Source organism: Schistocerca nitens, chromosome 4 (assembly GCF_023898315.1).
Source record: "Schistocerca nitens isolate TAMUIC-IGC-003100 chromosome 4, iqSchNite1.1, whole genome shotgun sequence".
Lineage (NCBI taxonomy): Eukaryota > Metazoa > Arthropoda > Insecta > Orthoptera > Acrididae > Schistocerca > Schistocerca nitens.
In genome coordinates, this window is record NC_064617.1 from 407,441,106 (window position 1) to 407,458,095 (window position 16,990).

At 38.3% G+C, this 16,990-nt stretch overlaps 1 protein-coding gene across 1 annotated transcript in view; it reads right to left on the reverse strand.

Annotated features, from left to right (window-relative positions):
• The window catches only part of LOC126251992 (enolase-like), a 115,238-nt gene that overhangs the window by 29,956 nt on the left and 68,292 nt on the right, over window positions 1-16,990 (reverse strand). Inside the window, exon 6 of the mRNA XM_049952772.1 lies at window positions 11,592-12,012. Coding sequence (XP_049808729.1) covers window positions 11,592-12,012 — 421 coding nt within the window. The remainder of the gene's footprint in view (window positions 1-11,591; window positions 12,013-16,990) is intronic.

Here is a 16,990-nt window from a genome sequence, read left to right on the forward strand (position 1 = left end):
TTGGTAGGACACATTCTGAGACATCAAGGGATCACCAATTTAGTACTGGAAGGAAGCATGGATGGTAAAAATCATAGAGGGTGACCAAAAGATGAATATACTAAGTAGATTTAGAAGGATGTAGGTTGAGATAGTTACTCGGAGATGAAGAGGTCTGCACTGGATGGAGTAGCATGGAGAGCTGCATCAAACCAGTCTTTGGACAGAAGACAACAACAACTACTACTCAAGTTCTAAGTACTATCGTCAAGGAAGAATAGGGTCAGGCAGTAATGATACAACAGATTTTAGTAAAATCTGCCAGGGGTAAGTGAGTATTAAAGACTTTCTAGCAAATAACTGGTAGCTTCCCCTGCCTGAATAATCTTGGGCATATACAGCATTTTTACTTGAGAGAAAGTCATACCAAATCACTGCATTACCCATTGGATTAAACATGCTGATCACAGTGCTCATTATAGCTGTGGATCAAGTCTTTGGGCAAGCTCCTTGGACAAAGCAACCTTGTATGTGACTATTACTTCACTAATGACCAAAACATGGGGGGAACACTGCTGAATCCTAATGTAATTACTGGATCAGCAAAAGCAGAAAGAAATCACGAATAAGTTGTACACATGCTTCTGATTATGATGTAGTCTGGTTAAGTTTTTCAGGAATTGAAAAAATGTTGCTACTGTTAGCCAAAACCTGGCATGAGAAAGGAACTATTCAGTAATTAAAAAGAAAATCTCTGAGTTGTATGGTATCTTAAAAATTAAGGTGCTATATCAGTTCATTCCTTAAAAAATGACTATACACTTGCGTAACAGAACTTTTTCACTTTCACAGCACAGTGAGCTAGCACATTGGTACCTATTATGATGGGCTTTATAAAGGACGTCCCATTAAGAATGCAATTTTTGATATGGCCACCATTTTTGTTCTGGTTAAGTTTGCAGATCTGAATGATGCATGATTTCCATCTGTTCTCTTTTTGATCAATAATCGAGCACTTCATAACAAAACAGTGTGCTCTCATAGTAAAAGCTTACTACAACTGTGCTTAATGTTGTGGGGAGACTGTTTGCAAATGCTGTGGAATGACTGTACAATGTAATGCTCCTAATAAGTCAACTGTAAAGAGATTGAGTGCTAAATTTGAGAAAACTCGTTTGGTTTAGGAAATTAATCATGGAGCAGCCTTGTGTTGCCATTCTGTGGAAAACATTATCTACATGATTGATAACAATTCTGTAAGTCTGGTGAAATATATTCACTGTCTCATAAAACTGGATATTCCCAGAACCAGCATGTAACGAATTCTGAAAGATCTGCACCTCTGAGTCTATGAAAAAGAACAGAAGACAATCACAAAAAGCACCAAGCACTTATCCACTGGGCGCATGCAAAAAAAGTGTGGACAACAATTTCGCAAAGGAAATAATATTCATTAATGAAACACACTTTCTGTTTAATTGCTTTTGTGAACAAGCAAAATTGCAGGATTTGAATCACAAAAAACTCTCTTAATGATTATGAAGCACCAATTCTTTTCCAGAAAGCGATTATGTGGTTTGACATTTGAGGTGGAGGCATAATTGGGCAGTACTTCTGCGAAGATAGCACCAGAAATCCATTAACAATGGATGGTAAATGCTACTGCGGTATGTTAAAGAAATTGTTGGTTGTCTGAAATGAATCATGTGAATGCTGAGGAGGTTCGATTTCACTCGATGGAACAATCTGTCACACATCTATTTCAACAATGGATTTGTTAAGAGAGAGTTTTTCTGTCCAGGTGATTTCTCGCAATAGTGACACTAATTGGCCACCCAGATTTTGTCATTAGACACCACATGATGTCCTCCTGTGGCACTATTTGAAGCCTCATGTATATAAATTCGAAACTAAAGGTGCATGTACACCAAAAAGTTGTGGAAAATTTCATTTAATGAATAAGTGTGGGCCTGAAGTTATGTATTTCATACATAATCACAGGTAGCACACGCTGCAATAATACATAAATTACTTCTATTATCAATATCAAACAATGGGAAATCCAGGATGGAATGTAACAATACCAGAGAAGGAAAGTTGCTACTCACCATATAGTGGAGAGGCTGAGTCATGATAGGCACAATAAAAAGATTCACACAATCACAGCTTTCGGCTGAAAGCTATGATTGTGTGAATCTTTTTATTGTGCCTATCGTGACTCAGCCTCCCCACTATATGGTGAGTACCAACTTTCCTTCTCTGGTCTTGTTATATTATCAATAAATTTGTATGTGGGTGTGCACTCAAAAGTTGTGTTCATTATTATTTGAGTCATTCCATGTCAAATCAACAGAGAAAAGAACAATTTTCAACCTGATCCTCTTTGAATTTCATAAAATTTTGTGTGTTCATTGCACATGACAAGGGAATGAAAAATACCAAATTACAAAATTTTAGCACAGGTAAGACAAGAGTAATGGACACTCAAAGATCTAAAAATGTGCAGAAAATTTGACAAACACTGCTGACAAAAATGGGTGTAACTTTTGTTCTAACAAAGACAGAACAGCGAACCAGGTAATTTTGGAAAAATCTTGAAAAAAGCATTTCATTGATATGCAGTTTTGTCATATTCAAAGAATGTACACAATTAATGTCACTGAGCTTGACCTTTGACATTCACTGTCTCAAAACATGTCATATTCAAAATGGACGATAAAAATATATTTGCTTCTTCATGTTACTCTATACAACATAGTAAACAATCAACTTGGGATAACAATGGGATTAGGAGATATAAATTGATAAGTGCAGCAGTGTATTACATTAATGCAAAATAAGTTGTATTCAGAGTCCAAGACACAAAGCACTGAAAATCATCTTTCTTGTTAAAAAGGTGGTGTTACAACAATGCACAGTAAGGTAACAATGAAAGCAGGCCAGTCTCATGCTATCAAATAATGGATGGCAGTGTGGCTGCTACATGTACACAGGTAGTTGCTGCAAAAGGTGCTGTGTGTTGAAATTATACAAATCTACCTTGAAGATGGAGTTTGAAAAGATGGTTCAAATGGCTCTGAGCACTATGGGACTCAACTGCTGTGGTTATCAGTCCCCTAGAACTTAGAACTACTTAAACCTAACTAACCTAAGGACATCACACACATCCATGCCCGAGGCAGGATTCGAACCTGCGACCGTAGCGGTCGCACGGTTCCGGACTGCGCGCCTAGAACCACGAGACCACCGCGGCCGGCTTTGAAAAGATGATTGGTTGTTGAAATCCATTCAGGGAATATGTATATGACAGATACAAGAAACAAATCTTTGTTAAATGCAAATGTGGATGATTGATATGACCGGTGGTATAATGTCAGACTACAAAAATATGTGATAAATGTAAAAAAAAAAAATTAACTCAGGGACAAGGGCAAGTGGCTTACCCAGCTACATGAAACAAACTTGCATAGCGCCTCAGACAACTCAGACACATCTTTAACACCAAAAATTGCTTCAGATGCATTAAATGATACTTTGGTATCTTTTGGCAAGTGCCCAGTGAAAAAGAAGAGACTGGTAGAGAAAACATATGTGCAGAAAAGGTTTGAGCACGTGTCTGAGGTATTCCAAAGTAAATACATACCTAGTTTGGAAAAATGCAGATTATGAAACAAATGTTGAATCTGAAATGATAAAGCAATTGAAAGAGAAATTCAGTACCAGCACCACAAGCCATGAGAAGATCCAAATTTTGATACTTCTTCCAAAAAGTTTGAGCATTCAAAGGATTGAAAATGAATTTGGAGCCTCTAACTATTTAGCGAGAAAAGCAAAACAATTAGTCAAAGAGTGTGGCATTTATAATCTCCAAAACCAAGACCTAAACCAGTCTTAAGTGAAATAATTGTGAACGATCTCATAGAATTCTACAACAGAGATGATAAAAGATGGTGTTTACCTGGGAAGAAGGATTTTGTTTCTGTCAAGGAAAATGGTTCCAGGATTCATAAACAAAAACAACTAGTGTTGGGAAACCTGCATGAACTCTATCAGGCATTCGAAGATGAAGACCCAGGACTGAAAACAGGATTATCGAAATTCTGCCAGTTGTGACCCAAGAACTATTTTTGACTGGTGCAACCCAGACCTATAGTGTGTGTGTTTGCAGTGTTCACCAAAATGCGAAGCTTGTGTTGGAAGGTTCCAGATCAAAAGAGTTGACACATTATACAGAATGTCAACTTAGCACCTAGAAACACTGTCTTGCTCAGATAATTTGTAATCCTGTACAGCCAAAATGCTGTATGTCCACATTCAAAAACTGCCAAGGTACACATTTTATCATGACACACATGTAAGTGTTGTTTGCTGAAAATGAATGTTGTTTGCTGAAAATGGAATTACTGAAATAACATAATAACTATGGACATGCACAGATATAACTACTCTATAGACTTGTGTATCATCAGTGGAAGACTCCTTGGAAAACCTTGCAGGCAAATTAAAGAGGCTTCTGTTGCATTCCTTCATAGCCACCCAACAGTCTGAATTTCTCCAGCATCTGAAAGAGACACTTTATGCCAAAATATACATTTCAGTATGTGATTTTGCAGAAAATTATGCAATTGTCCTACAGGATGAGGCGCATTTTCATTGGAACAACATCCAGAAAACTATACAATTGATCAAATTTCCTTTGTTATAATATCAGAATGCCTTCAACATGACACAGTGAGTGTTCATCTTTTACAGTGTCATTTGATTAGCTTCATGACGTGCCATTTCCATACAACACCCAAGTATGTATACTACTTCTCAGGTGGTGCTGGAGCCCAGTAAAAGAATCACAAGAATTGTGCCTTCCTAACTTTTCATCAGGCTGATTTCAGTTTCTCTGAGAGTGGCGTTTCTGTGCCATCACATGGCAAAGAATCATGTGATGCAGTGTGTCTACTACTGTCAGATAATGACAGATAGACAGTTGCTAGAATGATGCTCCAAGAAGATTGGCAGTGTATCACTTTCATTTTATAACTAACAGTGAGTATGATGAAGAAGAATCTCTCCTTCAAGAGTGATTTGCACAAATTCATGCAATTCTAGGTACCCACAATTTACATTGTGTTATTGATGCTGGCCATTACAATATCAAAACAAAAGTTTTCTCCTGTTTGCCAGACGTCAGAAATGAATCTCTTACTAGGACTCAGCAAGACTCGTACCTCAGTGATATCACAGCATTTGTTGCATGCATGTATGAAGGTTACTGATGGCTTGGATGTGTTTAGAATGTTAATTAAGACACCAATGAGGTTTCAGTTAGCTTCCTCTATCCTTATGGGCCTTCACCTTCATGTGTACACCCTGAGAAACCTGACAACTATGAACAAGAAGGACAAAGGTTGATGTGAGAACAGCAACAGGATAAACGTACTTCCTTTCACCAAAAGATGCACAAACAGTGTTGTATGTTGCTTCCCAGTATTGAGGCAAAGCAAGTCTAGATGATACATTTGTCATATTTGTTTCTGTAAATCTGAATCTGTTTATCATGCCTTCCAAGCATGTGTTTGGCTGGCCTTCCAAGCGTTTGTTTGGCTGGGATGGTTATATCATGTTTTGCATCACTGAAGGTGACCTTGCATATTATAAATGCTTAACAAGCAAAAAATGTGTGCTAATGGTAACATCTATCTGGGAGACTAAGATACTAAATTTTAGTGAACATCAAAAATTAATAACAGTTCAAAAGTATGATGAAATATTAATACTAACATTTTTATTGTGTTTAACTCATAATTTGCCTGACAGCATGAAAAATTACATATCCTTTGCTCATGAAAGTGTTTATAAACTTCGTTATTCTTTTGCAAAATTCAAAAAATTACAAACTAACATTTCCAATGAAACGGTTTGGAAAGTTGACATATTTTTTCAGATATATTGACAAATATTGAAGTAAAGAAAAAAATTACAAACTTACCTTATAGCAGAGGTGCTGAGTCGCAGATAGGCACAACGAAAATTACTAACTTTCTACACATATTTTACAAATTTTCATGGAGTACTGCAAGCAGTAGGGTTTATCACATTTCATGCACTCATGGAGGCAAAGAAAAAATTACAAACTCTCTGCACATATTTCACATATGCTCATGGAACACTGTAAAGAACTGGGTTCATCACATTTTACACACTTGTATTCCATTGTTCCGTTCAGTTTGTGTGGATAGTAATGACAGTTTTTTCTCTTTCCTAACTTCTCACTTCTTCCTCTTTTTACTGAATGACCATCTCGCTGTTCTTCACTCAAAATATCTGAAATAGTTTTCCTAATTTCATCTGGTAACTTTGGAATCTGGAGCCTTCTTTGTACATGTCTTCTGATTAAATTTATTCCTATGCTCTTCATTAACTCAAACCTTGACATTGTACCCTTGTATAAATACATAACATAGTCATTTTCGCACTAGTAAAATATTGCCAGTGGTCACCTCCTCATTTGCCGATTAGCAGATTAGTAGCTGCACTTCATGTCCAGAACATCTAACCAGATTTTGTGGCATTATAGAAATTAATAAATTCTGGTTTGCTCACTTTTTTGATCAGCATATGCAGAGTGTTGCATTGAAGAAAGCATTATAACTGTCCTACATTTTTTTGGAAGAAAAGATAATAGTGTAAGATCCTTACTGAAACCATAAATACAGGAACCCAGTTCTTTCTTTGGGATAGAAAGAAACTCTTTTGGGATTTCTCTTTTGTTGGATTTTCGAGTTCCAACATACATCAACACACAGTTAAATGGAGGGGAACCAATTGTCTGCTGTGATATTCCTGTTTGTTCCATATATATGAGGCGTGTTTTTTACGTAAGGTCTGTTTTGTTGTAACACTAGTAGTTCATGCGCATACTGCAACGAGCACATGCGTCGTGTACTGGCATGCCTCGGGAACAACTGTGCTTAGTTTCAGCTCTGTAGCTAACCTGTACGGTTCCGTTCTGTGCTTTCAAAATGTTTAAGACTATCAACTCGCCCGCTGCGTGTGAGGTTTTCTCAGTGATACAGTTTTTGTCAGCAAGGAACCTGTGTGCTGCAGAAATTCATCAACAGATTTGCAAAGTGTACGGTGATACTGTTATGAGTGAAAGCAAAGTGCGTAAGTGGGTACGAGAATTCAAAGATGGCCGTGATGAGGATTGCTCTGGTCGCCCTTGTTTGATTAGAGACGATTTGGTGGCTTCAGTTGAAGCGAGGATTTATGAGAACAGGTGCTTCACAATAACAGGTATCTCAAATGAATTTCCTGACGTGTCGAGATCAGTGCTTTACAACATTGTTTCTGAACACCTAAGGTTTAGGAAACTGTGCTCCCATTGGGTCCCGAAACTCCTAACAGAGGACCACAAAAACCAAAGATTTAAGTGTGCGATGAAGTTCTTGACTTGTTATCACAAAGAAGGTGATAGCTTCTTGAGTCAGATCATAACTGGAGACGAAACATGAGTTTTGCGTATCACATCTGAATCGAAGCAACAGGGCATGGAATGGAGACACACACACACTCGCCTGTAAAGGTGAAGGCCAAACACTCTGTCCCAGTGCAAAATCATGACGTCAGTGTTGGTCAACTTCATGTAACAATGAACCACTATGAATGCAGAAGCATACTGCCAAACCCTGAGAAAGCTATGCACAGCGATTCAAAACAAAAGATGCGGCATGCGGACAAAGGGAATTGTCCTTCTCCATGACAATGCAAGATCTCACACTGCAGGTCAGACCCGCGGTTTATGGGAAAGTTTTGGCTTGGAAGTTTCAGACCACCCACCCTACAGTCCTGATCTTGTGCTGAGCAATTACTATCTGTTCCTCCACGTCAAACAACACCTCAGTGGCAACCATTACAATGATGATGACGATGTGAAAATGGCAGTGAACTCTTGGTTATTGGAGCAGGTGGCAAGTTTTTATGAAGAGGGTATTTTAAAATTGGTTGAGAGGTATGATACGTGTTTGAACAAACTTGGCAACTATGTTGAAAAATAGAGTGAAGTATGTACTTTCTGAAAATAAATTTACTTTTTTGAAATAACCTTTTGTTGTGTACTTATGTTCAAACAGACCTTGCTTAAAAAACATGCCTCGTACATTTGGAAAGACAAATCACAGACTGAGATGGCTTTTGGAACTTTTTCTCTTCTTCTGTTATTGTTGCTCCATCACTACCTTTCCCCACATAAATATAAGCATTATATAAAAGTGATGAGTATGCATCTGGGAGACACAAAACCTTAATGCCATATTTAGCAGGTGTCTTGGGCATATATATTTTGAATTGGTATCTGACTCTAAATGGGTTTGGACTCTCATGAATACAACCATGAACTTCAATGAATTGTACCTTCTTACAGTTAGAAATAAAGGTGTTGAAAATGTTGGACATAGCTGCTGCCGGATCATCTATTTTCCTTTGTTCACAAGTAGACGCATCATCAAATCTGAGAGCCACCAGTAAAACTTCACATCATTTTAGAGACATGGTTGCATGAAAAATGGGACATTCAGTACAATTATTTGCAAAAAGTGATGCCAATTTTTCATACTGAGACTTGAAAAAGGAACATAGAACCATCAGACCAATCAATGCTTCAATTTGCCATGACAAGCTATGTCAGTTTTGGTGTCCCCATTTCCACTGTTCTGACAGAGTTACTGTCTTGTTCATTCTCAGATGAGTTGAGAACTCATTCACACCTGACCACCTGACTCAGAATCTGAATGATAATCTCATTGCTCTCCTTGAACTTCTCTAAAGCCACCAGCATCATTCTTTTGTGACACATCAAGTATCCCTCCACTAGTAGCCACCTATAAAGAGATATTTGTAAAGTCTTTCACTTAAAGTAATATCTGTCAATCAGATGGAGGCGAACTATTCCCTTTACAGTAATATCTGCCTGTAGATGATATGGGTGATGTGTGTGAGTAAGTAAAACAATAGAATTGTGGAAACGAAACAATTACGCCCACACAATAATAAGTTCAACTCATGACTGAAGCATAGTCAAAACATCAGATCAAATTAATAATGCGTGTGTGCCAACAATGCGTTGAGAAATTTTATATCAGCTTATGAGATCACTGTTACCAACTAAAGGATAATTTACTGTGCTATGTTATAACACCACTTTTTTAACAATGGACATGTTCTTCAGTGCTTCGTGTCATAATGTGGGTGTCTGAATACAATTTATTTTGCATTAATGCAACACTTTGCTGTATTAATTAATTTATATCTCCTAATCCCATCGTCATCCCAACTTGATATTTTGCTATGTTGTATAATGTAACATCAAGAAGCAAATATATTTTTATTGTCGGTTTCAAAGGTGACATGTTTTGATATATTCAAGGTCAAAGAACAAGGTCATAGACCTTAATTGTGTACAATCTGCAACTATGACAAAGTTTTATATCACTGAAAATCTTGTTTCAAGATCTTTCCACAATTACATGGCTCACTCTTCTATCCTTATTAAAATAGAAGTCAAAGCCATTTTTGTCAGCAGTGTTTGTCAAATTTTCTGCACATTTTTGAATGAACTTTGAGTGGACATTACTCTTGTCTTACTTGCACTAAAAATCTGTAATCTGATAGTTTTCAGTCTCTTGTCACGTGCAATGAACACATGCATTTTATGAAAATCAAAGAGGGTCAGGTTGGCATCTGCATTGATTTGACATGGAATGACTCATATACAAGATTATGACTTAAAAGATATAATATGCAAAACAACAGAATAATGTTGGAACTAATGTTCTGACATGACTTTCATAAGGGGTGGAAAAACAAAAAGGGAAGAAAATGGAGAACATTCATAAAATTACATTTCTGAAAGCCTTCGACTTTCCATCAAGCATTAATTCTGTCATCTGAAATTAGAAGTTACTTTTCCTTCAAATGAGTCCACAGTTGTCCTCACTAATCCGAATGGAGCCCATAGCAGTCCAAGTACCAAAGTAAAATTACTTAACAGAGCAAGAAATTCAACCTAGTTGTTTATGTGGCAGTTAATCACTATAACTGCCAACTGACAGAGCTAAACATTTTACAAATAAACTGCACAATAAAATTAAAGGGCCACTTTTTTGAAACCCTATCATTTTCTCTCATTGCACCTAAATGACTGAAATTTGGCTCGAAGGTGCCTACAACTTTCCTCTGTAATATGCAAAAGTGAGGTGTCTTCCAATGTCACCTCAGACTCAGCAATGCTTCAAACAGCAAGCTGTTAGAGCTCAGAGGCCCATTTGCATTTTAAGGTGCGTTATGATGTTGCATTGGCATAACATTTTACCACAATTCTGCCCAACACCACTGTGAATGTTTCCACCAAGGGAAGGTCATCATATCTCCCCTTGTCCACTTTTCACACCTATTCGTGATACCTCTGAGATGGTCAGAACCGCAACGTCCAGCATGTATTGAAATCACACTGTTTTCTTATGTCTTGCTGAGGAATCATACACATTGCTACATAAAATTAATACCAAAAGGCCTCAGGAGTTGTCATAAAGGGCAGGAGTGACACCATCTTCTCTGGGATGTTCATTTTCAAACATATCACTCTCAAATATGACAGGCTGGAGCATAAAGTGCAACAGAACGGTATTCTTGAGAACCTTTGATACTGCTGACATGTCGGATATTCAATCCTTCTCTAATCATACCATGGGGCTGCAACCCCCTGAACATGATCTTACACCTTTGGGGTATAGAATGACTGGAATTTTAGCTCTGCTATACAGGATGGACCCACTCTGGACCATTCAAAACCACTCAAACAAATCTGAATGTGATCCAGTTCAGAAAATGGTGTTCATGTTTTTTCATCCCTCCTTTTTCACACTCACCTATAATGTGTGCATGGCAGTATGGGGGGCTGCCACACTTACACACCCATGAATGAAACAGCAAACAGTCCCTCTAAGACCCCACAGTTTAGTGACACCCTCAGATGTGCACCTTAAAATGTGCATGAACAAGGACTCTCATTCACCAATTCCTAGGCACCGGCAGGATAGGCAATTTTTTTGGCACCCCTCACACTTTGAATGCAACCAGCAGGCGATAGTGCAGTGGCATAGTGCCACTCAGCTGAGGAGTGTCATGTGGTGCCACACTTTCGTATCACTGCAGAGGAAGGTTGTAGGCATCTTCAAGCCATATTTTAAACCTCCATATCACAATGGGACAGTTTTTAACAGCACAGAATTCATCACAGTCAGATTGTTAAATTCTGAACTCTGTATACATAGCCTAGTGTGTCTGTGTGTAACTCTTAATGAGAGAAGATTCATCTTTTCAGTCTTGAAACATCAATTACATGATTAAGATGCGAGTTTGTAGTTACGCAGGCTTGATATGTCAACAACTATTGTACAATTCCTCAGAGCATAACAATATTCTCATCATTCAACAGCTGTGAATTTCAATCTGGGTCACAGTGTTTCTTGTGATTCATACTTTATATCTCGAATACTCTGTTTACTTACTTCCTCTATTTAACTGATTTAAAAAATAGAAATTGTGAGAATTTATCATACCTGTCCAGTTCCTAGTCCTACAACAAGATCAGCTATGAAAAAGTCTTCTGTTTCTCCAGATCGATGAGACACCATTGTACCCCAGCCATTCGATTTTGCCAAGAGATGGGCTCGGATGCTCTCTGTCACAGTACCAATCTGATTCACTTTTAACAACAAACAGTTGCAGGCTTTCTTCTCTGCTGCTAGTGCGATACGTTTTGGATTGGTAACAGTGAGATCATCTCCAACAATTTGAATATTTACTTGTGATGTAAAGGTGGTCCAAGCATCAAAGTGATCTTGATCAAATGGATCTTCAATAGACACTAATGGGTACTCTCTAATGAAATCAGAATATATCTCTGCTAGTTTATCCATACTGGCCCACTGGCCCCTGTCTGAGTTTGGATTTTTAAAATCAAGATCATACATGCCATCCCTAGAAGATTAAAAAAATATACATCAGAATGTTATTACGAGGAGTCTATATGAATACACACATCAGTAATCCATCAACAGCAAACAGCTTAGACAGTAATGTACAAATACATCAGCTTGAGGACTTATTATGGAATAGAGTCTTTTTGTGCTTCAAGCCACATCAAGTGGTTCAAAGTCTGTGATTTTTGGAGCAGTACTCCCCAGGCACTTAGATTAGATTAGATTAGTACTTGTTCCATAGATCATGAATACGACACTTCGTAATGATGTGGAACGTGTCAGGTTAATAAAAGGTGTCTATACAAGATATTACATTACATAAAATATTACATGACACTTAATATTTTTAAATTACTTTTTCTTTTTTTTTTGGGGGGGGGGGGGGGAATTACCCACTTACTATCCAAAAATTCATCTAATGAGTAGAAGGAGTTGCCATTAAGAAATTCTTTTAATTTCTTTTTAAATGCTATATGGCTCTATGTCAGACTTTTGATGCTATTAGGTAAGTGACCAAAGGCTTTTGTGGCAGCACAATTTACCCCCTTCTGAGCCAAAGTTTGATTTAACCTTGAGTAGTGAAGATCATCCTTTCTCTTAGTGTTGTAGCCATGTACACTGCTATTACTTTTGAATTTGTTCGGATTGTTAATAACAAATTTCATAAGTGAATATATATATTGCAAGGCTACAGTGAAGATCTCTAGCTCTTTAAATAAGTGTCTGCAGGATGATCGTGGATGAGCTCCAACAATTATTCTGATTACACGCTTTTGTGCAATGAACACACTTTTACTCAATGATGAGTTACCCCAGAATATGATGCCATACGAAAGCAGAGAATGAAAATAGGCATGATAAGCTAATTTACTGAGATATATCTCGCCAAAATTTGCAATGACCCTAATAGCATAAGTAGCTGAACTCAAGCGTTTCAGCAGATCCTCAGTGTGTTTTTTCCAGTTCAACCCCTCATCAATGCATACACCTAGAAATTTTGAATATTCTAGCTTAGCTACCGATTTCTGATTGAAGTCTATATTTATTAATGGTATCATTCCATTTACTGTGTGGAACTGTATATACTGTGATTTGTCAAAGTTTAGTGAGAGCCGATTTGCAGAGAGCCACTTAATGATTTTCTGAAAAACATCGTTTACAATTTCACCAGTTAATTATTGTCTGTTGGGTGTGATAGCTATACTTGTATCATTGGCAAAAAGTACCAGCTTTGCATTTTCGTGAATACAGAATGGCAAGTCATTAATATATATTAAGACCAGCAGAGGACCCAAGACTGAACCTTGCGGCACCCCATTCTTGATTGTTCCCCAGTTTGAGAAATCACCAGTTTTTTGCATATTATGTGAACTGCTTATTTCAAGTTTCTGCACTCTTCCAGTTAGGTACGATTTAAACCAGTTGAGCACTGTCCCATTGATACCACAGCACTTGAGCTTATCTAGAAGTATTCCACGATTTACACAATCAAAAGCCTTTGATAGATCACAAAAAATCCCGACAGATGACTTCCGGTTACTCAGAGCATTTAATATTTCATCAGTGAAAGTATATATAGCATTTTCCGTTGAAAACCCTTCTGGAAACCAAACTGACATTTTGTTACAACTTTATTTTTATAAAGGTGTGAAGCTACTCTGCAATACATTACTTTTTCAAGAATTTTGGATAAGGCAGTCAGAAGATAGATTGGGTGGTAGTTGTTGACATCAGATGTATCCCCTTTTTTATGCAGTGGTTCTTGTTAGCTGCTAGCTACTAACTACTACATGGTTCACAGTATTGATCTTATGCAGTTATACTGGTCATGCTATTAGTGGTGCCTATTAAATTTTCATATAAGGCAATGTATTCACTATATAACTGTTCTGCCCTTTTTAACTTCACAATTGCTGAGTCACACACAATACTCAACTGCAGCCCATCCTATTTACTGAAGATAATAGATATAATTTTGATTTATATTACTTAAACAGCATACATTTCATGTGCTGTCATCTTATTTAAGTGTTCTATTATGGTTTTGTAATAGGAAGACCATTAGTTCCATCTTTGTTAATTTACATTTCCCATACTATCTAAGAAAGGGCATACAAAATAAAAATATCATCAAGAAGCACATCCCTACTCTTCAGTGCTTAAGTGATGGTAAAGATAAACCATCAAAGTCAAAGCAATATACATCATCTCCAAATCTTTATCAAAAATTTGACATATTCTAAGTCCTATGAAGGATGACATCAACCCACAAACTCAGCCCTTATAAAATACTTTGTAATTGTGGGTATTCTTACAGCAGGTAGACAATGCACACATTTTTAATATACATGAATGCCGGAAAGAATAGGGGGGGGGGGGGGGGAAGGGGGAAGGGTTGTGCCTAATTTACCCACAAGTAAATTCATTAATAATAATAAAATTGACAATACAAAAACAGAAAAAAGGGAACCACACAATCAGGCCATGAAGCCCATGTGATAGTCAACTAACTGTCATGTCATCCTCAATCATTCATCATGGAGGTGTATGGGGTCAGATGCAGTTGTTATTTGTGCATCATTTGCTAGTTGAAGACTAGCTCTTCTCAACACGTTTTATATACATGAAGACAGTAACTGTTCTCGAAAGAACAGAATACTGTTGATGACCGTGCAGCTTTTCCCTGGAATAAATGATGACTAACTGAAACCCTCAGCTGCCGACAGGTGTTGTTGATATACCTCGATGTGGACAGTTGAAAATGTGTGCCCGACCGGGACTCAAACCCGGGATCTCCTGCTTACATGGCAGACGCTCCATCCATCTGAGCCACCGAGGACACAGATGAATAGCGCGACTGCAAGGACTTATCCCTTGCATGCTTCCCGTGAGACTCACATTCCCAACTGTCCAAAATTCCACATATGTAATGTACCTTATAGACATTTGCCCATTCACTCACTCATTACTCACGCACGCTTTGGCGATTCCTGTAAGAGTTTGGGCAACATGTGTGCATTTGCACAGACGAAAGTCAATGGCTGGTTAGCCTTTAACTATATACGTGAAGACAGTAACTGTTCTTGAAAGAACAGAATACTGTTGATGACCGTGCAGCTTTTCCCTGGAATAAATGATGACTAACTGAAACCCTCAGCTGCTGACAGGTGTTGTTGATATACCTCGATGTGGACAGTTGAAAATGTGTGCCCCGACCGGGACTCGAACCCGGGATCTCCTGGGTCCCCCTGAGATTATCGAGTGCACATAAATAACAGTTCCTCAGACAATGGCCACCACATGTAAGCTTGCATACCTAGAACTCTGTCTTCTATGGTTCCATAACATTCAATAGGATCTTCCCAGTTTGTTAGCTTTGGATTCGGCAAGGACAAACTGCAAAAGCTTTAAGTGCCACCGATGAAAGACACCTTGTGAATCAGTGGAGGGTGCTAAGCTGTTGCATTCCTTCCATGCTATGCAGCAGTGATTAGCAAAATAGGATGCATGCAGAAATGATGTGGACTGGGACCAGTGTACCAGCCTGCCTCCAAGCCCATGAGATATGTTCTGCCCCGTTAAAGACAACATAAGTCTTTGAATTCCTGGCATGTATAGTGTCTGGTGCCCTCTGTGAATGTGGTAGCATTTAGCACAAACTTTTCCACTTGCTGATTTCTGTGCAGAGCACCCATGACATATTAGGCAAAGGGAACTTGAGAACTCAGCTGTGGCTGAACAAATGCCTACAAAATGAACATAAAAAAACAATTTGAAAGTTTTGGCTCTAACATCATCATATTGGGATTCTAATATAAAAGGAAGGTCTGAAATTAGAGTAAACAGCAATAATTTTAACAGAGATCAGTAGTACACGCTTAGTAAGGCATTTGTCAGGCTTTGGAGATCAATCAAAGCACAGATGGTGGCCTGGTACTTGTAGGGAATGGGAGCAGCAGTTTCAAAAGTGTCACCAGCCCCTCACACCACATGACATCACTAGGTTCCGTGGCAGGATGCAGCTGCTATGAGCTGCCCAACTTGCCTTCTGTGCATATGTAACTTTAATCCTCTCTGGAAGGTTCTAAACACTGCTACTGCATCTATGTAAGCATAACACTGACCCAGCACCAACAGTCAGTGATTTTGACTCCTGATGATGGTGGTGGAGTCAGCTGTCAAAAGCTGGTGATTTCAATGTAGATTTCCTTAAAGACTCTCCCAATAAGAACTTATTTGAGTTAGTAACACTGTCATTCAACGTAATTCCCACTGTCAAGTTTCCCACTAGGGTAGCCAATTGCTCACAAACAGCCATTGATAATATCTTTATAGAAAAGTCCAATGAACAAAATTATATTACAAAACCAATAGTCAATGGCGTCTCAGACCATGACATGCAGCTCCTTCTGTTAAATGTTAATACTGAACAGGATATAAAATCTGTTAAATCTGAGCTCAAGAGGGTACTCAATAAGTCAAAAATTGATTATTTTAGGACACTCCTCAGAGACATTCACTGGACTGATGTTTACAGACACAAGCAGACACAAGACTTCAATATATCCTCTCTTCCCGTTACCCACCAGGCCTCAACCTCCATTAATTTCAAGTTGCCTCCGCTCATACCTCACCTGTCATTCAACAACTTCTTTGCCTCTGTACTTCCGCCTCGACTGACATCTCTGCCCGAACTCTTTGTCCTTACATATGTCTGCTTGTGTCTGTATATGTGCGGATGGATATGTGTGTGTGTGCGAGTGTATATCTGTCCCTTTTCCCCCCTAAGGTAAGTCTTTCAGCTCCCGGGATTGGAATGACTCCTTACCCTCTCCCTTAAAACCCACATCCTTTCGTCTTTGCCTCTCCTTCCCTCTTTCCTGATGAAGCAACCGTGGGTTGCGAAAGCTTGAATTTTGTTTGTGTGTGTGTGTGTGTGTGTGTGTGTGTGTGTGTGTAAGTACAATCTAACTTCT